We start from the raw sequence: 19,886 nt of genomic DNA, 5'->3' as shown, positions 1-19,886 counted from the left end.
CCACAGAAAGAAATTGGCATCTAGGTTCACAAAAATCCTGCTTGAATAAACAGAAAGGGAAGGCATGCTGGAGAGAGCATCCAAACTGCATCATAATTAGGGAAAAAAATAACAAATGGCAGAAACAACCTGTTCCCATCTGCAGCTGCAGTTCGCTCCTGCTGTATTGAACAGCCAGGCACCAAGCCCACCTTCTCTGGAAATATATGAGTGTCTCATGCAGTAAGAGTGGGAAAAGAGCCTCTTTTTATGTGCATTGCAGAATCTGCTGTAATGAAGCATCAGAGAGGATTTTGCCAACCAGACACTGCTGTCTTGTGGGGCTCATCCCTGAAGAGTCTCCTTGAAGAGAGCCCACATGGGGACAGCAGTTAGATTCCAGATTTGGGGGCCACTCTGGTGTGGGGCTGGGCCTCTGCCCCATGCAGTGGTTCAGGCCACCAGCACTTTTGGCTACCCAGAGCAGGAGCTGCAGTTCTCAGTGCATGCATTGCAGACATTATTCAATCCCAGATTGACTAATTTACCCATAAAACTTCCTAATGAGTCTGATAGTGTAGGAATGAGAGAAAGCAGCATTGTTATCTGCAAACAGCAGCAGCTGACAGCATGTTTAATCACAGGCTGTATAACAGTGACATGGGTGGAGAAGGGGATTAGACATTTCTCCAATTAGTCACACAGCAAAGACATGAACACAGAGCCCGAGGGCCACTGAACCCAAAACAAAGAGCAACAAATACTGGAGCTGGGGAGTCCCAGTGAGGGGGAGGCACTTGGAGCCAGGGGCAGGCTGTGCTGGAGCCCTCCCCAACATCCTGAGGGCAGCCAGAGCCAAAGCCAGCACGGATACTGTGGGCTCTGGGCTGCCTCGAGATCTGCAGGCTGCCTGTGCATAACAGGATTGTGCAATCCATAGCGAACATGCTAATGGGATAGAGAGGTAAAGAGTTCATCCTACTCACTTTTCTCTGCTTCTTTTCTTTTTTTCTGAGCATCTCTCTTCTCTGGTTTTCTCTGGCTTATCTCTTTCTGAGGTCTGCAGATTAAAAGCATTAATATGAGCCAGAAGTTATTATGTGAATCCTACTTATCACAAAGTAAATGGGATCTAGTGGGCTGCAGCCTTGGAAGCCACGGCCATTGGTTCACAAGGAGTGCTGCCAAGGCCATCAGGGTTTTCTTTCCCCAGCCCCCAAGTCTGGGGGATGTGGCTCACAGGACTGGGGGGAGCACAGGGAGAAGGGAGCACAGCTGCAGGAGCTGCTGCTGCTGTGCCACTGCACGGAAGGGAGCAGTGATGGTGTGTAAAGTACAGTGGTGAGGGCCAGAGGCTCTGCACAAACTGTGGGGAGGTGCTGGTTGTGGCAGGCACCACCAGGCAGGAGGGAGCAGCTCTGGCACCAACATAACAGGGGTTACAGCATTGCTGCTGCCAGCACCTCTGCTTCCACAGCAGGCAAGGTTTAGCATGTGCCTCCCTTCTTCCTGGTTCCAAATCTTGGATTAAACCAGTAGCTGCTCCATGGTGAAGTGCAGGTGTTTAGATTTATCTCTGAGAGATCTCATTATCAGCCACAGCAGCAGACTCTGACCTTTCATGGCAGAGCCCCTTTGAATTTACTTTCTGCCCCAAGGTAAAAGAGGAACCATGAGAAATCAATTTTCTTTCCTCCAAGACCCCCTAGTTTTCAAGAACTTTTAAAGGGCAGGCAAACCTTGACTGGGACATCTTCTACCTTTAAAAAGGTCCTTCATCATATTAGATTTTGATTAATCAGCCTCCTACTCTACTGTCACTTTCACAGTGGAGAGCACTGGAGACCTCCCACCAGCCCCTCTCTGCAGAGGGAGGAAGAGAAAGAGAGGGGCAGGGAGAAGGAGAGGAAGACAGAGACATCCATGGCTGGGGAAAGCTCAGCCTCTGCCAGCCTGCTCTCTGCTCCAGCTCCCTTTAGCAGGGAGACACAGCATTGTTCCAGGTGCAGGGAGACACAGCACTGCACTGGGTACAGGGAGATGCAGCACTGCACAGGTGCAGGGAGATGCAGTATTACACTGGGTGCAGGAGATGCAGCATTGCACAGGTACAGGGAGATGCAGCATTGCACAGGTGCAGGACCCCTCTTGGCACTGCCAGTTGCCAGCTCCTGCTCAGCTGATGCCAATGGCTGCCCTTTGGCTGTCTCCAAGCTTTGAGACATTTCCTGGCCCTGCAAACTCCGAGGCTGCCTGGCTTGCCCAAGCAGTCACCAGGCCCTTGGCACAGGCAGCAGACTCCCAGAGGAGCCTGTGGGACTGACCCTGTAGGATACAAGGGGCTCATCCCAGCCCAGGTCAGCGGTGTGGGGGCCCAGGGAGCCCTGCAGGCTCTGAGTGGCAGCAGGCAGCCTCCTCTGCCTGCAGATAACATACATAATTCAGGTGAAATATTCATTTAAGACTGTCTGAGCCATGGCAATAACCTAGACATTATGACAATACAGATCAATAAGCCCAGAGAGGATCCTTCACTGAAACATGCTGCAGTTGTTCAGACCAAGTCTTAATTGTGACAAGAATTGATTTCTCTTTTCTAATATCCCTGACTTTTAATTAAAAAGTGTGGGTACTGTCAGAGGCCTGGGAGAAATCCAGCCAGGATTTTTCCCAGGCTGCTATCAGTTCTGATTCTTTCTTTCAGAAAGTTTCTTCAGAGAAGCTTCAGCTCTGACTCTTTCCCAGGAGAAAGGTTTCAGAGAATTCAATAACATACATAAACACCTGCTGGGGACATGATGTTTTTCACAGAGCATATTTTTAAAGAGGTGTTCCTCCTCTAACCAATGAATCCTCTCTGACTTGTTTTGTACAATGTATATTATTAAAAACCATTATTTCCTTGAATAAATTGCTGTTCTTCACCTCAAGGAGTGCCACGTTACTGTCTCCATTCATTGCTCTGTAACATCATACAGTAACAAAAAAGTAGTTAAGTAGACAATGCATTTCCAGGATCATTTAGAGGCAGGACAATATCAAGAAGTTCACACTTAAAATGCAGAAGTGGTGCCTTGTTAATACAGTGGCACCAACCACAGCCTGGGGAGTTGCTCTGTACAAGTGAGAGATGTCCCATGGCTCAGTAGGGCTCAGGGACAGCAGGACCTCTAGGGCAGCAATCACTGCCAGTGCTCCATCCTGGCCTCAGCAGAGACACGGGCACGTCCCCACTTGCTCTCTCCTGCTCCCCAGGGTCCTCCAGCCATCTGCATTTCACACCCTCTTGCACACACGAGTGCATCTAATAGCTCTGATGATCCAGCAGACTCCAGCACTTTGCTTTGCCCTTGCACATGGCACAGGCAGGAGGGAGAGCAGGAGGGAGGGCAGGAGGGGAGCACAGCTCCCACTGCAGAGGGGAGAGCAGCTGCTGCAGCACCAGCTGCCCCAGGAGCTCAGTGGGGTGAGCACAGCCCCAGCACAGCCTTCCCCTGCTCTCCATGTGCTGCTTGGGATGGTCCCAGGATGTGCCCATGGCACAGAGGGGGCTGGCAGGAGGGGACACTGAAGCCCCTGTGAAGGGAGGGGGTGAACTCCTCCAGCGTTTTTTATTTTATTTCCTGGCAGTGTCTCAGTGGCAGCAGCACAGCACAGTGAGAGTGCAAGGAGCCAGCTGTAAACCAGATATTTCTCAATCATCCTCCATTAGGGTAAAATGGGCCAAAACACCTTAATCTGATTGGAGGGAGACCATTAACATCAGAGACTCCACTGAAAGAAGAAATGGCCTTTTATCTACTAATCAAGAACCATAAAGGGAAACACTTTGGAAGATTCCCATAAATGCTGATGAGAAGGAAGGGGCTGCACACCCCTTGGTCTGAGCTCCCCATGTACAGATCCTCTGGATTGATGAACCCACCTTGAGTCGTGCAGTGGTGGAATTTGGAGCAGCAGCCCACAGCAGGGAGAGGTGCAGGTTCCAGAGATCTTGTCTCTGCATTGAAAGGGGCTGGAATAGCTTCTGGCCATTCTCACAACACGTCTGGTATTCACTCTGCTGGTGGGTACCTAAGTGGTCAGAGTGCAGCAAATCCTTTTTCCCTGGGTCTGATTAGATTAGAGAGCAGCAGTGCTGGAGTGCTTGCTGATATTGCCAGGAAAGGAGAGCAAGGACTGAAGAAGATTCTCAGAAACATTTCTTCCCACTCTTCCCCCCAGCCCCTGTTCACACCAGTCAGAGATGCAGAAGCATCACCCTTGCAAACACAGCCCATTTATTTATATCCCTTGACTCATCAAATAAAATTCAAACCACAAACGGTGAGAAATGGTATCCTGGCTCTTCAAACCCCCCAGCTGCTACAAAATGCTGCACCCCTGCCAAAAGCCACCGTCTGCCTGCCCCTAAAACCTCTTTCCTAGAAAGGGCAAATCCAGCAACCGAGGACTGAACAGCCCCAGAGGGAAGGACTGGCTGGCTGGCAGTGTCACTGGTCTCAAGGAGGAGTGGGATAGCCCAGAGGAGTTCCCTGAAGGATTTGTGGGGCTATAATACCTTTTCATGCTGTTAAACTTTTAATTCATCCAAATTTAGATTAATTAAATTGTTTTAGGCAAGAGCTTAGGCTCTTGCCTGAAACAACAGCACACAATCTCCTGCCTTTTTGTTAGATTTTCTGTCTATTGGGACAGGATTAAAGAGAAATAGCTCTACTAATTCTTCCAATATCCTTCAGCAAACATCAGCTTGGACTAAAGAGGACACAGGAAGCCACTGTTAGTAATTCTGAAGAAGCTCTTCCCTTGCAGATGGCTGGGGACACTTGCTGGCATCCCCAGCTTTGAGATACTCACCACTCAGGTACTGAAGCAGCCTCTCTTAACAGGGGGTTTTCATCCCTGCTCAGACCCTTTGCAGAGGAGCTTCTTGGAGCACACACACGAAGGGGCTGATGAGACAGAAATCAGCATTTTGACCTCAAAGGGAGGGGGCAGTGCCTACTCCTCCTGCAGGACTGGCAGCTGGCAGGACCTGTCCCCACCACCAGAGCAGGACCCTGCCCTCTCTCTCTTTCTTTCAGTGCTGGCCTGCCCAGATCACCTGCTGAGGAACAGGTGGAACATCTTACCCCACTATCCATTTACTGCTGGGTTTTTGGAGCTGTTGAAGCATCAGTGTGACCTTTCCCAAACAAGCCAGAATTTTGCAGCCAGACAGCTCTGGGTTTGTGTCAAGCTCCAGTTCCCCAGCCAGCAAGCCCCAGTGCCTGCCAGTCAGGGCATTCCCATCCAGCCATGAGCTCACATCAGCTGGGCCATTGCTGCAGTGCCAGCACGGCTGTGGTCACTGCTGGCAGCTCTCCAGGGCTACCCCACACCTGGAGAAAGGTTTATATGCCCAGAAGGGGATGTGGCAGTTGGTCTGGGATGGTTTCCCTTCTATTCCAATCTGATAGAAAGGCATGAGGAGCACTGCCTCTGTTTTCACAGCCACACACTTCACTAACAGGGAGCCCTGCAGCCCATGGCTGGAGCTGAGGCAGAGCCTGTCCCCTGCACTCACTCCAGGGCTGTGGTTTGTGTTTTGTTTCCTCCTGTAATTCTCTGTTGCTGACCTCACAGCTGTTAACTCTCAGAATCTGACCTTAAGCCTTGCTAAATGAATTTCTCCTCTGTGTTACTGTAAGGGCTGTGCAGTGCCAGGAATGATGCTCAATCAAGGCGTGCTGGAGAAGCACGGGGTCTCAGCAGGGCACGGCTGCACAGACCCACAGCACATCACATCTCTGCCTCCCTGCAGAGCAGAGCAGAGCAGTGGCAGCAACTTCAAGGAGTTCTGCTGGGCTGGGAAGCAGCAAGGTGCACAGCTGGAGCCCAACATCAGCTTCCTGGGACCTTGACAAGAGCAGCTTCTGCTTCTGTTTGGGACTTTATACCAAAACTTAGCATGGACTTTAACGTCTGTGACTTTGCTTTTGAGACTGATCCACCTTTGTAATACACAGCCTTTTAGCAACTATTAGCTGCTTGCTCATTTAAGAAAATGACTCAATTAATTTGGTACCTGAGGGCACCGGAGGTTTAACTTCAGAAGGAGTGACTGAGGGAGCTGGGTTTGTTTATCCTGGAGAAAAGGAGACTCAGGAGTGACCTTATCACCTTCTATTAGCTTCCTGAAAGGTGATTGTAGTCAGGTGGGGGTTGGTCTCCTCCAGGCAGGGACTGACAGAACAGAGAGGACACAGTCTTAAGCTTCACCAAGGGAAATATAGTTTGGATAGTAAGTAAAAGTTTTTCCAGAATGGTTGATAAAGTACTGGAATGATCTGCCCAGGGTTTGGTGAGTAGTGTTTAAAAAAGGAATGGATATGGCACGTGGTGCCATAGCCCTGGTCACAGGGAGGAGCTGGGCAGAGCTGCACCAGCAGCACATGGACAGGCCATGGTGGGGCCAAGGTGGGCTGAGAGCTGGTGCCATGGCCAGGAACCTCCTGGGGCAATGCCAAGGTGAGCTGAGAGCTGGTGCCATGGCCAACAGGGCCAAGGTGGGCTGAGAGCTGGCTGCAATGGCCAGCAGCCCCATGGGGCAGGGCTGAGAGCTGGTGCCATGGCCAGCAGGGCCAAGGTGGGCTGAGAGCTGGTGCCATGGCCAGCAGCCCCATGGGGCAGTGCCAGGGTGAGCTGAGAGCTGGTGCCATGGCAGGAGCCCCAAGGTGGGCTGAGAGCTGGTGCCATGGCCAGCAGCCCCATGGGCAGTTCTCTGGCCCTGGCACAGAGGGGATGGGCACATCACAGCATTGTGATGTCACTGCAGGGAAGCACGAGCCTTCATGTGCCACAGACACTTCAGAGAGCAGTGAGTAATTGAGTATTGACTGAGATGTCCCAGGTGAGCCCTGGATGCACATTACATTCTGCTTAACTCAATAATTACCATTTATATTATCCCTTCCTACTCTGTTAAACTAAAAGGTCTGTAATTAGCTACTTGGTTTAAGTGGAAAGTGTTAATTACTTCATGTTATGAAGTACAACTGCTTCTTGAAGATAACACTGCACATTCTAGCACACTGTATCCCTCTGTAATGCTTTAACCAAAATACAAACTTGTCACAATGAGTGAACAAAGGTCCTGCAAATCAGACACTGGGATGCAAAACTTCCTCTGCAAAGCCAAAAGGAAACAACAACTGGACAAACTATCCAGTGCAGCCCCTCTCAGAGCCATTCCTCCTCTGAGCCCTGGGAGGACGTGCCAGGCTGCAGCTCCTGCATCTTCCCCAGTCCACTGGTAGCACCACAAATTCATTTAACTGCTGGTTTATCTTTGATTCCATTTAATTTAGTTGTTAGAAGAGTTTTAGTTTAGGACTTGATGTGTTTGTGGCAGAATCAGCACAGCACACCAAGGTCTCTCACCACATCACACACAAATGCAAAATCCCTAAAACTTCCCAAACAAACACCAGCCATACAGACTCTTGGAGAAAAACCTTGCAAAAGACACAATAAATTACTGAACTTTTGGCACTGGGCTGAATTAAAATGATAAACTGAAGTTTGTGCTTGCCAGAAGATGTTTTCATGCTGCTGCAGCAGCAGATGGTCTTTCCTGGAGGTGAAGGATTTTGAAGATTTGCCAGTGCAGAGAGAAGCAGAGGCTTAACACATGTATTGTAAGATGTAAGAGGAGAGTACCTGGAGGTGCAGCTCAGAGGGGGACTGAGCCAGTCACCTGTTTATTGGGGTCCCTTCACAATTCCTCAATAGCCACAGCCTTCCCTTCATTCCCATCAGCAGCTGTTCTGGCTCTGGTTTTATGAGTCATTAATTCCTAAAAGTAGAAAACTGCCTGATGGGTTTTGAATAAGAATATTTGCTGTATCAGAGACAATAAAACAATTTAAATTTCCAGCTATAAACCAGAGTGTGAACTTTGATGTATCTTTAATAATGATAAATGAAGAATTTATGGATGCAGAGAGAGTTCACATGAGAATTTTGATTGATGATCACACAGGTGGAGCCACAAAGCACAGACCCAGCATCTTGTCCCAGATTTGGACACCATCACATCCCTCACCTGCACCCCAGAGATTATGGACATCCTCCCTTTCCCTCCTGTGCTGTGGGGCTGCAGATTGAGCACTCTGGGCCTGATCCCCTTCCCTGGCAGCCCCAGGAGCTGCTCCTCAGGAAGCACTGAGCTGTGTGTCATGAGCCAGGGCTGTGACAGCTCCCCAGTCAGCCAGAGAAATGCTAATTGCAAAGCAAGTAATTAGAGGCTATAAAATATGACCAGTACAATTACACTGAGGATTTTTTCTTCTGACTGTCCAGAGTCTTGGCATGGAACAGTCTTATAATTAGGTGACAAAAGTGACAGGCAGCTCCAGTGAAACAGCCTGTCCTCATCCTCTGCAGAGCTTCCCCAAGTGTTCTGCACCAATAATTACTAATCAAGTTATTTCTCTCAGGATTAAAAAAGCATTCCACTGGTAATTTGCCCATAATAGCACAGGCCTGGTGCTGGCAAAGAGCCCCATAGCTGCAGTGCCAGCATCACAGCCCCTTCCTGAGGGACACCCACCCCAGCCTGGGACCCCCTGTGTGTCCCCCTGGGCTCTGAACTGCTGCTCAACCCCAAAAATTGCCACACAAAGGCACTCAGTGCATCCCACCACCAGCCAGGACCTCTGACATGGCACAACAGCTGTCAAGAGTGACTGTTTGAGGTCATTAAAGAATCACCAGCAGAGGTGATCCCAGCACAGCCAGGATCCCTGCACAGCCAGGATCCAAACACAGCCAGCATCCCTGCACAGCCAGGATCCAGCACAGCCAGGATCCAACACAGCCAGGATCCCAACACAGCCAGGATCCCAACACAGCCAGGATCCCAACACAGCCAGGATCCCAACACAGCCAGGATCCAACACAGCCAGGATCCAACACAGCCAGGATCCAACACAGCCAGGATCCCTGCACAGCCAGCATCCAACACAGCCAGGATCCAACACAGCCAGGATCCCTGCACAGCCAGGATCCGGCACAGCCAGGATCCAACACAGCCAGGATCCCAACACAGCCAGGATCCAACACAGCCAGGATCCAACACAGCCAGGATCCAACACAGCCAGGATCCAACACAGCCAGGATCCAGCACAGCCAGGATCCAACACAGCCAGGATCCCTGCACAGCCAGGATCCAGCACAGCCAGGATCAACACAGCCAGGATCCAACACAGCCAGGATCCAACACAGCCAGGATCCAACACAGCCAGGATCCAACACAGCCAGGATCCAACACAGCCAGGATCCAGCACAGCCAGGATCCAACACAGCCAGGATCCAACACAGCCAGGATCCAACACAGCCAGGATCCAGCACAGCCAGGATCCAACACAGCCAGGATCCCTGCACAGCCAGCATCCCAACACAGCCAGGATCCCTGCACAGCCAGGATCAACACAGCCAGGATCCAACACAGCCAGGATCCAAACACAGCCAGCATCCCTGCACAGCCAGGATCCAACACAGCCAGGATCCAACACAGCCAGGATCCAACACAGCCAGGATCCCTGCACAGCCAGGATCCAACACAGCCAGGATCCAACACAGCCAGGATCCAACACAGCCAGGATCCAACACAGCCAGGATCCAACACAGCCAGGATCCAACACAGCCAGGATCCAAACACAGCCAGGATCCAACACAGCCAGGATCCAACACAGCCAGGATCCAAACACAGCCAGGATCCAACACAGCCAGGATCCAGCACAGCCAGGATCCAACACAGCCAGGATCCAGCACAGCCAGGATCCAACACAGCCAGGATCCAACACAGCCAGGATCCAAACACAGCCAGGATCCAAACACAGCCAGGATCCCTGCACAGCCAGGATCCAACACAGCCAGGATCCAAACACAGCCAGGATCCAACACAGCCAGGATCCAACACAGCCAGGATCCCTGCACAGCCAGGATCCCAACACAGCCAGGATCCAACACAGCCAGGATCCCTGCACAGCCAGGATCCAACACAGCCAGGATCCAACACAGCCAGGATCCAACACAGCCAGGATCCAACACAGCCAGGATCCAACACAGCCAGGATCCAACACAGCCAGGATCCAACACAGCCAGGATCCCTGCACAGTGGGCAATGGGAGGGGCAGGAGGAAGCAGCAGTGACCCTGAGATGTTCTGCTCTCTGCAGACTGTCAGTGGCACAGGGAGAAGGGACAGCAGTGTGTCTGAGGCACAGCTCTGGAGCTGAGCCTGCTGCCCCAGCCCAGACTCACCTGGTGCTCACCTGGATGGGGACACGCCCTCCTCAGCCCTGCTTCACCCCAGGTGCTGCTGGTGTGCTCAGTGGCACTGTGGTGATGCCATCCAGCTGCATTTTCTAAAACTGGAAAAAAAGCCCACGAGCCTGTAATTTGTCATTACCCTACTGACCTGCAGAGCAGCTGAACAAACCACTAATATTGAACAAACAAGCAAACAAAGCCCATAATGGCTCCTGCCAGGCAGAGACCAATGCTGATGGATGACCTGTAGCAGCACTGGAGAATAATTTGTGAATTGCCATTGATTTCCAAAATCAAAACATAAATTTTGCCTCACAGTTGAAGTATCATGGGAAGTTTTGTTTTTAGTAGGTGTTTTGGCTCCCTGTGATTTTTGGAGGGGAAATAACATTCACTGCAGCAAACCCACAGAGTCCTTGTGGCACAAACTTGCTGGTTAAACTGAGGCACCTGATCTTGGTCTGGATCATTGCAGGGATCTCGGGATTCCCCTCAGTGCTGGTGTGGCTCCCAAGCCAACCCCATGAGCAGGAGGGGTCCCAGCCCCTCTGTATTTCAGTGCAGAGATCCTGCTGCCAGGGAGAACAGTGCAGGACTGCCTGTCCAGGGAGGAGCACTGAAACTGGAATTTGGACCTGTTAGGTGCCCAATGGTGTTTTTGAAGGGCCCAACACCTTCTCTGCCAGCACAGCCCCATCCAACCCACAGCTCCACCCCAACAGCTCCCATCTGTGACCAATAAATTCCACAGCTCCCACCCCACCACCTTCCAGCTTGGATCCACTTTTGGGCAGGAGTTCAGCACAGGACAGTGAAACCCAAATCCCCAGCAGTGGCCTTGAGCTGCTCCATCTCCTTTCCAGAACTTCTGCCGTGCTGCACACCCTGTGAGTGCTCTGTGCTTCTCCCACCTCTGCACTAACAGCACTGGTCCTGCTGCTACAACAGCACTGAGCCTGCAGTCTGTCACCTTGAGAGGCCACCTCTGTCTGTCCCAGCACTCCAGAGCCACCAGGGCCTGGGGCAGAGCCAGCAGTGGGGACAGCTCTTCCCACGGGTGGTTCCTGCCACTGCTCTGTGCTCTGCTCCCAGCAGCTCCATGTCTGTGTTCTGCATCCACAGCCTTCTGTCACCATCTAACCCATGACAAGCCCATTATGATAGCAAAGATCAGAATCATTGTGATCCCAGGCAGATGCCCAGGACTGGCCCAGAAGAGCAGCAGTGTTTGCACAAGGCAGTAACAAATTACCGGATGTCACCATGATTTATCACTGCCTTGGTTTCCAGACAGTGATATTGTTTCCCCCAGGGAAGCAGCCTTGTGGGTGCCAGCACATCTGCTCTGATTGAGCCTCTAACAGGGATGGTTTTGCTTGTTTTATTGGATTGGAAGCATCCCCAATAAGCATCTTGTCTCCTTGTCTGAGTGATGCCTTTGCCATATGACACTGAGTTTACATCCCATCCACTGCATACAACTGCTCTGACAGCTGGAAAAGCACCATATGGGGTGGGGACACACTCCAGGCACTCAGTCCCAGCAGGGACAAGTCTTTGCTGTGCTCATGAATATGCCAGAAACATGTGCAGGTGACAGGCCCTGCCAGAGATAAGACTGTGCAGCACTGTGCTTTCATCTTCAAAGATGCTTTAAGATGCAAAGAAGTGAACAACAGCTTCTCCTGGCATGGATTTGGCTGAGTGGGGGTCTGAGACCCCACAGAGAGACTGCTGGAGCCTGTCTGCAAGCTTGGGCTGCTCTGATGAGGAGCAGACAAGAGGGGAGAGACACCCAGAGGGCACAGCTGCCTTGGGCAGGTTCTGGGGAGGGGAGAGACACCCAGAGGGCACAGCTGCCTTGGGCAGGTTCTGGGGAGGGGACAGACACCCAGAGGGCACAGCTGCCTTGGGCAGGTTCTGGGGAGGCTCCCACTGCAGCTGCCAGTGCTGACAGCTAAAGTGGGGCTTGTGCCAGTGCAGTTCTGCTACTGAGACCTCACCTCAGCACACAGAAATGAGGACAGGCTCCTCTGAGCCAGCCCTCCCTCTGTCAGCACCCCCAAAATGGGCTGGGGTGCACAACAGGGCAGGGCTATGGTCACCCAGGGTTTGAATCACACTGCAAACAGCCCTGTCCTCCCTGGAATGACACTCCAGATGCTGAGCCAGGAGCCACATCCCTGAGTCCCTGCAGCCACCTGGCCTGGGCCCTGCACCACTGGGACAGCAGCCTGGCCTCACCACCAGCACTGTCCTGGCCTGTCCTTGCCACTGGCTGGGAGTGGGGACTGTGGCTCCAGCGATCCCTTTATCTCATCAGGGGCTGCTGGATTTAATTCCCTGCACTTTGGTATAAAGTGAGGGTCCCATCCAAAAAGCAATTTGTGTTTCTCAGAGCAGGCAGTCAGAACATTTTCCATTAAAATGTAAATTTAGCTGTGTTTTCTGGCATCTCTTTTCCTTCCTTAAGAAGAATATGAGCTTGTATTATTTTTCCATCAATGGTATCTCCCCCTCCCTTTTGTTTTAAGGAAAAAATCTGCCTCATATACACCTTTGGCAAATTAAATTTGAATTGAGTCTGACAGCACAACAGGGATCCAGATTACAGGGAGATGTCCTGCCCTAATTGGAGTCATTGCCAAAAAGTTATTTGCAGAGCATTAACCATGGAGGGCACAAGTAGAGCAGGCATGGTCTCTGCACTGAATGCTCATCTCACCAGTGTTCCCAGCTGGCTGCAGGAGCAGCCTGCCCCTAACACCAGCAGCACCTTGATGGTGTCCCTCAGGAACATCCTGGATGCTGAGTTTGGTTTTGCTGCAATCCCAGCACCACTGAGCCCCACTGGCTGCTCCCTGTGCCAGTTCTGGGGCTCCCACATCAGCCAGGTGTGGTGGTTCCTGCCCTGCCAGCAGTGCCTGTCCCATCTCCATCCCTTCCCCATCTCCATCTCTGTCCCATCACTGATCCTGTCCCACCTCCATCCCTGTCCCACCTCCATCCCTGTCCCATCTCCACCCCTGCCCCATCTCCATCCCTGCCCCATCACTGATCCCTGTCCCACCTCTGATTCCTGTCCCACCTCCATCCCTGCCCCAATCACTGATCCCTGTCCCACCTCCAATCCCTGTCCCACCACTGATCCCTGTCCCATCTCCATCCCTGCCCCATCTCCATCCCAGTCCCACCTCCATCCCTGTCCCATCTCCATCCCTGTCCCACCACTGATCCCTGTCCCATCTCCATCCCTGTCCCACCTCCATCCCTGTCCCACCACTTATCTCACCACAGCTGCAGCCACAGGGGAATGGATGTCTGGTAACCAGCAGAGGATTTTGGCCAAACATGCTGAGAATAATGAAACCAACTGTCCTGCTCACTGCAGGTTTTAAAAGATGTTCCGTTATTAAAACCCCAGATCCCTGTGAACTCACCACTGCTTTTGCTTTCAGACAGCTGGAGGCAGGGAAGGGCTCTCTCCACACCTGGGGAAGCCTGTCAGTGTTTGAAGGGTGTTTAGAGGATATGCTATACACCAAGGAGAAAAACCTGAAAATTCCCCTCTGCCCACACTGGGCAGGTAACTCCACAAGCTTGGGAGCTCCTCATTCCCCAGAAATCTCATCCAATCAAGCTGTGACTGGTGACAGCTTGCACCTGACAGAACTGCAGCCAGACCCCTCCCAGCCCCTGTGGGCAGAGTTACTGGAGAGCAGCACCCCAGACAATCAACAAAAATGAATTTTTTCATTGCAAGGGGGATCTGATCCAGTGCTTTCCCTGTCCTGGGGTCCAAGGTGCTCCCCAGGGCCCTGCATGGCTTTCCTGCAGGATTGCCCCTGGAACCCAGCACATCTTGGGCTGCAATGGAATGCTCTGTCCCACAGCAGCAGCAAGTGAATCAGCAGTCTCAGCCAGCATTAATTATGCAGAGAATCATTTGCTGGTAAGGAAAAAAAAAGTTCTAATTTAATCAAAATTAAATTAATAGTTAATTTACCAATTCCACAGTGAAAAGCCCTTGACCTCTGGACTGCTCCTCCCTGCATGCTGTTGATGGCTCTGCAGTGGTGACATCCCATGGCACCCCAGCACTTCCCCACCCCACCTGCAGTGCCCAGAGCCCCCTCCCCAGGGCCTCCCTGCAGCCATGACCAGGGTGTAAACCACAGCAGTTCTGAAAAAGGGGAAAAAAATGGAAAAGAGGTGGATGAACACAGACCATGTTACCTTTAAGCTCCTGAAAAAATTCCAGTAAAAATTAATATTTTTTTAAGGAACTGGAAAATAAGAAGAAGGACAGCCAGGCAGAACATCCTCCAGAAAAGGGAGATGAGAGCAAATGACAAATGTACCTGGGGTGACCTGCAAGAGGGAATGCTGTCTGAGGAAACACACTCTCCAGGTGACCTCAAGGTTCCTATATCATCTGCACTTCTGCTCTACAGACTAATTCCTTAAATCAGTATCCTGTGAAAAACCCTCACTCTGACCTTCCAGCATCTGGCAGGGAAGGCTGGGCTTCATCTGGAAGCATCTCCCCAAGCACTGAACTATCCCCTAGCCAAGGCATTAAAAGAAAATAAACCAGAAGATTAACATAAATTGTTTGAAAGACTTAATCAGCTGCAAATTGCAATTTTGTGTTTCCAGCTTAATTAGCCTGAGTCTGGTTTTCATTGTATGGGAAGAACGAGGGCAGTAGCAGCAGCAGCACAGATCTCTGCTTGCAGTGATGGAGGAAAACCTCTCCCTGCTTAGGGCTCTTGGATGCCTCAGACAGGAGCATTGCCAACAGCTCCAGCAGGGCTGGAAAGGCTCAGACACCAAACAGCTCCAGCAGGGCTGGAAAGGCTCAGACACCAAACAGCTCCAGCAGGGCTGGAAAGGCTCAGACACCAGGCAGCTCCAGCTCCAACACCAACCCTGGCCCAGGCAGCCTGGCCTGGTGCTGCTCATTTAAACCTCTGCTCCATGGGTTTGAACTGGCTCTGCTAGGGAGGTTCTAGAGATGCATTTTTGTTTGCAGGGCAAGTGCTAATTAAAATCAAACCATGTATGTCCTGCTCTGAGCGCTCACACCTTGTGATTTCCTGGTCTGTGAGTAGTTTTGTGAAGGTGTTTATAGTCCCACCTAGCACATTTCCAGAGGTGCCTCCCCACTGCAGCAGGAGCTGTCTGATCCCTGTTCTGGCTGGGCTGGGGGTGTATTTTCACCATGTCCCAGCAGACAGGTCACTGTCCTGGTGAGTCACTGCAGGTCCCACCACACTCACAGCACACACAGGGCTCTGCAGTCACTGGGTGCAGCAGCAGGATCCTGGTTAGGGAAGCACCAAGGACACCTGAACAAGCAACAAATCCTGGGTTTGCTCCCTGCTGGTGCATTCCAGAGGTGCTGACAGTGATACACAGGCTTGTCACCTCATGCTGAAACAGCACAGTGCCCCACAGCCAGCCAGAAGCCAGAGGAAAGAGGGAATTTATAATGCCTGCAGTTTCTGCAAGGGAAGAGCAGCTCTAGCCCTTTCACCCATGCCTGATGCATGGCTCATCCCCTTGATGCTGGTGGTACAAATAAAGCTGTCACTTGCAGGGACACTGAACGCTGGCAGCAGGGAATGAGCCATGAGCAGAGACACCAGTTGAGATGGGGACACTTCCCTCCAGTTTTCTGCCCCTCAGCTGTTTGCAAATGCCAAGATGAGGCTGTGGGCACCCCAAAGCAGACACCACAGCCAGTCCCACTCAGGCAAGGGCTGTGCCTCACCCAGGGCAGCATCACTCCCCACACAGCTGTAGGAAGGGAGCCCTTCCTGGCTCCACCTGCACGTTTCAGAGTCAAGGGGAAGAGGAGGAGCTGCTGCAGCAGAGCCCCCACAGCCAGGGAAGCAGCTCCTGAGGCCCCTCAGTTGCATGGCTCAAATGGTGACCCTGGTGCAGGGCAGAGCCACGTGCCTGTGCCAGCACAGGGGGCAGGGACACAGCTGCACCCATGGTGCAAGATCAGCTTGTCTGAGCAGGGAAATACATCACTGGGAAAACAGGAAACGTTTGGGAAGTGGATGGCAGGTGTGGGTGATGGATGACCACTGGAGGAATCCAGCAAGGATCAATGAATAGCTGATGAGCTGAGGAAAGAGGCAGGGATTGCTCACTGTGCAAATCCAGCAGGGAAATTGCTCACAGTGAGCCCCCAAACAGCCCTCACACCCCCACAGGCATGAGGGCACCAGGGCAGCAGCTCTGGCTCTGCTCAGTTCTGGCTCTGGTGCAAGCTGGGGGATGTGGAGTCACCTGCCCAGCTCCACTGACCACCAGGGCCCACATGGGGACCCCCAGTGCCCCACTCTGCCCCCTCTACACCAGACCCTCTGCTCAGAGCAGTGCCCAGCAGCACTGTGGGGACAGGCAGGCAGGACAAGGGGTCCTGTGCAGCTAAAAGGATGTGACCCCTCTGACTGCCCTCAGCCCCTTCATCCCCAGGATACCTGACTGGGAAAGGCAAGAGCAGAGATCACACACCCACTGTGCAAACAACAGTAACTCAGCCAGCCTGGTGCTTTGGATATTTTATAGCAGAAGCTCCAGCCAGGCAATGATGGCTCTGGGGTGAGCTGTGTGTGCAGTGCAATCCATCAGCAGTGCCTGAGACAGCTGCTTGTGAGCAGTGCAGCAGAAAACTCCACAGCCCTGAAGACATTGGGAAAAACCATCCCAGAGCAGGCAGTGCAAGGGCTGGGTGCAGGCAGGGGAGTGGCCCTGGCACTCCACACACCCCACAGGGACCCCAGTGGAGCTGCTCTGTCTGGGGACAGGATCCTGGCTCCACACCCCATGCTGCCCCCTCCTTGCATCCCAGTGACTTCACTTTTCTATCAATGATCAATACCAGTGGACACTTTCATCTATTCCCTGTTTACTTCAGCTCAGCACCATGTCAGAGCAAAATCAAGAGAGAATTGTATGTTTAAACAAAGGAAGATCACACCAAGAGCTTATTTCTGCAGTAGGAAGCAGGTTGTTGTGAGCAGCTCTAGCCTGGGTTATTTGAATACTGTGAATTTTCAGAAGCACTGAGTTTGATCTCAGTAGGTTTTGATCACATTTAGAACAGAGAGAAGAAGCAGCCAGAGAACAGCACAGCTGTAACACCCTCGAAGCTCCAACCCCCTCCATGTCTGCTTTCCTTCCAGTGCAGGTGGCATGGGATGAACACTCAGAAGTGGCTGGGGCCACAGGGCCTTCCCCACACCATCCTGACAAGTTTAACTTTCCTAATCACTATGCACAAAGCCTGGTCAGGATAACAGAACAGACATTTAGGAATAGTACAGCAGCACAAAGAGGTCAGAAAGGGTTTTCTAGTCTTTCTTTTTTAATCTTTTTTAAAATTTACCTTGACATAACCCATCGACCTTATTAAACAAGGCCATGATCACCCACTGCTGAGTGCACAGGCACACAGTGCCCAGCTCCACCAGCTCCCAGTCCCAAGGGTTAGGAAGATTCTGGTACCAAGCCATACTTCTTCTTCAGGATTTCAACCGTGGGTGTCAGTGCACTGCAGAGAGAAACAGAGCCATCAGAACAAAGAGTTTGGAGCATTGAAACTGCATTTTCCAGGGAAGAGCAATCAGCAAGACACAGGATTGCACTTAGAGCCAAGGAGAGCATGAACTCCAGAAACCACAGCTTCACACAGAGGCTGTGAGAAAGGGGAATTTCAGAGCTCCTGAGGATTTCTCTGTGTGCTCATAATTAGGTTAACTTAATGGGAAGGTGGAACTGCTGTGGGGAGCAAAGAAAAGCAAACAAAGCAAAACAGAGCAAAACAAAGCAAAGTAATGCATGAGCCACCCCTATCCAAAAGCTTTGTTTCATTTAAAGCAAAAGCCCCAGCTGCACTCACCAGCCAGGCCTGATGACGGAGAATTTCCCTGACACAGACAAGTCAACCACAGTCGATCCCAAGCGACACTCTGGGCTCTGGATGTCTCCTATGGGGCCTCCATCAATAACCAAGGACAACTGAGGCCACAAGTCCTGGAATTCCTGCAAGAGAGCTGTGGGTAACAGTCCTGACAGCAGTTTGTATTATTTAAATAAAATAAAAACACAGAAGCAGAGCAACCTTTGGTTTACTGCTAAAGCTGAGTTCAGCCAAGCTGCCCCAGTGCCACCCCTGAGGGAGGAGAGAAGCTTGGCTCTGCCAAGCTGCCCCAGTGCCATCCCTGAGGGAGGAGAGAAGCTTGGCTCTGCCAAGCTGCCCCAGTGCCATCCCTGAGGGAGGAGAGAAGCCTGGCTCTGCCAAGCTGCCCCAGTGCCCTCCCTGAGGGAGGAGAGAAGCCTGGGGCTCTGCCAAGCTGCCCCAGTGCCATCCCTGAGGGAGGAGAGAAGCCTGGCTCTGCCAAGCTGCCCCAGTGCCATCCCTGAGGGAGGAGAGAAGCTCACCAGCACGGTCAGGGTGCTGCCCTGGGAGCTGATGTTGGCGCTTGTCAAGGCCAGCGGCCCCGGGCAGGCACGTGCCAGGTCTCTCATGAAGGGGTGGTCTGGAATGCGAACACCAACCAGCTGCAGGGAAAGAGAGGAGGGATTGACACAGAAATTTGTTTTCATTTTGTGTTGCCTAAAGCTCTCTACACTTAAAGCTGAAACTGCAGAGAATGACAGATCTACATCTGCTGAACCAGCAATAACACAAGATTTAAGTCAGGCCCTAACGCTGGTTATGCCAAGTCCAAGTCAGTCACAGGGACCACTTTTGGGAACAGGTAATGATAAATGTTACAGCAGCAGCACAAAATCAGGCCCCTGCCCCTCAAGATCAATCCTGTAGTCATGACTTACCGATGTGAACGGATTCAAGTCTTTATTTAGCTCTTCTGAACGCTGTAACACCAGGGTCACTGGTCCCGGGAGCAAGTCCCGCAGCAGCTCGTCGGGAACATTCACGTGGCAGTACCTGCAGGGACAGGGACAGCGGGATCAGGCTGTGCTCACGGTGTCGCCCGGGCCACCGGAGCTCGGGCAGCTTCCGCGGGGCTCCGGGTCCGCTAGGAAGGGCTCGGCACACACCTGTAGAGCCGCTCCACGTCCCCGAGGCAGATGGCGAGCGGCTTGGCGCCGTTCCGCCCCTTCAGGCTGTAGATGCTGCGCACCGCGGCCGAGTCCTGGGCCAGGCAAGCCACGCCGTACACCGTGTCCGTGGGCACCGCCACCAGCCCGCCCGCCTGCAGGGCACCGGCCGCGGCCGCCACCGCCTCCCTCCAGGCCTCAGTGGGGTGTCCCGGCTCCTGCCGCCACCGCCCGGGGCCGCCGCCCTCCGCTCCGGCCCAGCGCAGCTCGGCTGGGGCGCTCCCGCTGCCGGCGCAGCATCCCCCCTCGGCTACTACCCCGCGAGCACCCTGAGGGCCGGGCCGGGCCCCGCCGCCGGGCGGCAGCAGCACCAGGCGGGCGCGCCCCGGCCCCGGGCCCAGCCCCGGCCCCACCGCTGCCTCCGCCGCCCGCGCCAGCGCCAGCACCCGCGCCGCCCGCGCCATGCGGCGGCACTTCCGGCGCGCGGCTGTGACGCAACATCCG

General features: G+C 52.7%; 1 protein-coding gene across 1 annotated transcript; it reads right to left on the bottom strand.

The window, feature by feature from the left end:
* Positions 1 to 3,904: 3,904 nt before the first annotated feature.
* On the bottom strand, positions 3,905 to 19,883 carry YRDC (yrdC N6-threonylcarbamoyltransferase domain containing). The gene is made up of 11 exons (XM_033081014.1): positions 19,844 to 19,883; positions 19,383 to 19,755; positions 19,155 to 19,269; positions 18,759 to 18,878; positions 18,217 to 18,359; positions 17,704 to 17,868; positions 14,535 to 14,669; positions 13,591 to 13,799; positions 10,301 to 10,399; positions 7,721 to 7,819; positions 3,905 to 4,934 (listed from the first exon to the last, which is right to left on the bottom strand). Exons 1-6 carry the CDS (start codon positions 19,881 to 19,883, stop codon positions 17,805 to 17,807), a joined length of 855 nt encoding a protein of 284 aa, XP_032936905.1. The 3' UTR covers positions 3,905 to 4,934; positions 7,721 to 7,819; positions 10,301 to 10,399; positions 13,591 to 13,799; positions 14,535 to 14,669; positions 17,704 to 17,804.
* Between the last annotated feature and the right edge of the window lie 3 nt (positions 19,884 to 19,886).

The sequence above is a fragment of the Catharus ustulatus genome, chromosome 26, assembly GCF_009819885.2.
Source record: "Catharus ustulatus isolate bCatUst1 chromosome 26, bCatUst1.pri.v2, whole genome shotgun sequence".
Lineage (NCBI taxonomy): Eukaryota > Metazoa > Chordata > Aves > Passeriformes > Turdidae > Catharus > Catharus ustulatus.
Note: the sequence above shows the minus strand (reverse complement) of the source record. Positions and strands in the feature narration are given on the sequence as shown.

What these genes read in the sequence shown, in the direction of transcription:
- YRDC (XM_033081014.1), bottom strand. Translation starts at nt 19,883, where the DNA reads ATGTTGCGTCACAGCCGCGCGCCGGAAGTGCCGCCGCATG. An exon ending in GCCGGAAGTGCCGCCGCATG is followed by an intron (nt 19,756 to 19,843) that starts GCGCGGGCGGCG and finishes GGCGCGCCCGCC; the next exon opens with TGGTGCTGCTGCCGCCCGGC. An exon ending in GCAGCACCCTGACCGTGCTG is followed by an intron (nt 18,360 to 18,758) that starts GTGAGCTTCTCT and finishes GCTCTCTTGCAG; the next exon opens with GAATTCCAGGACTTGTGGCC.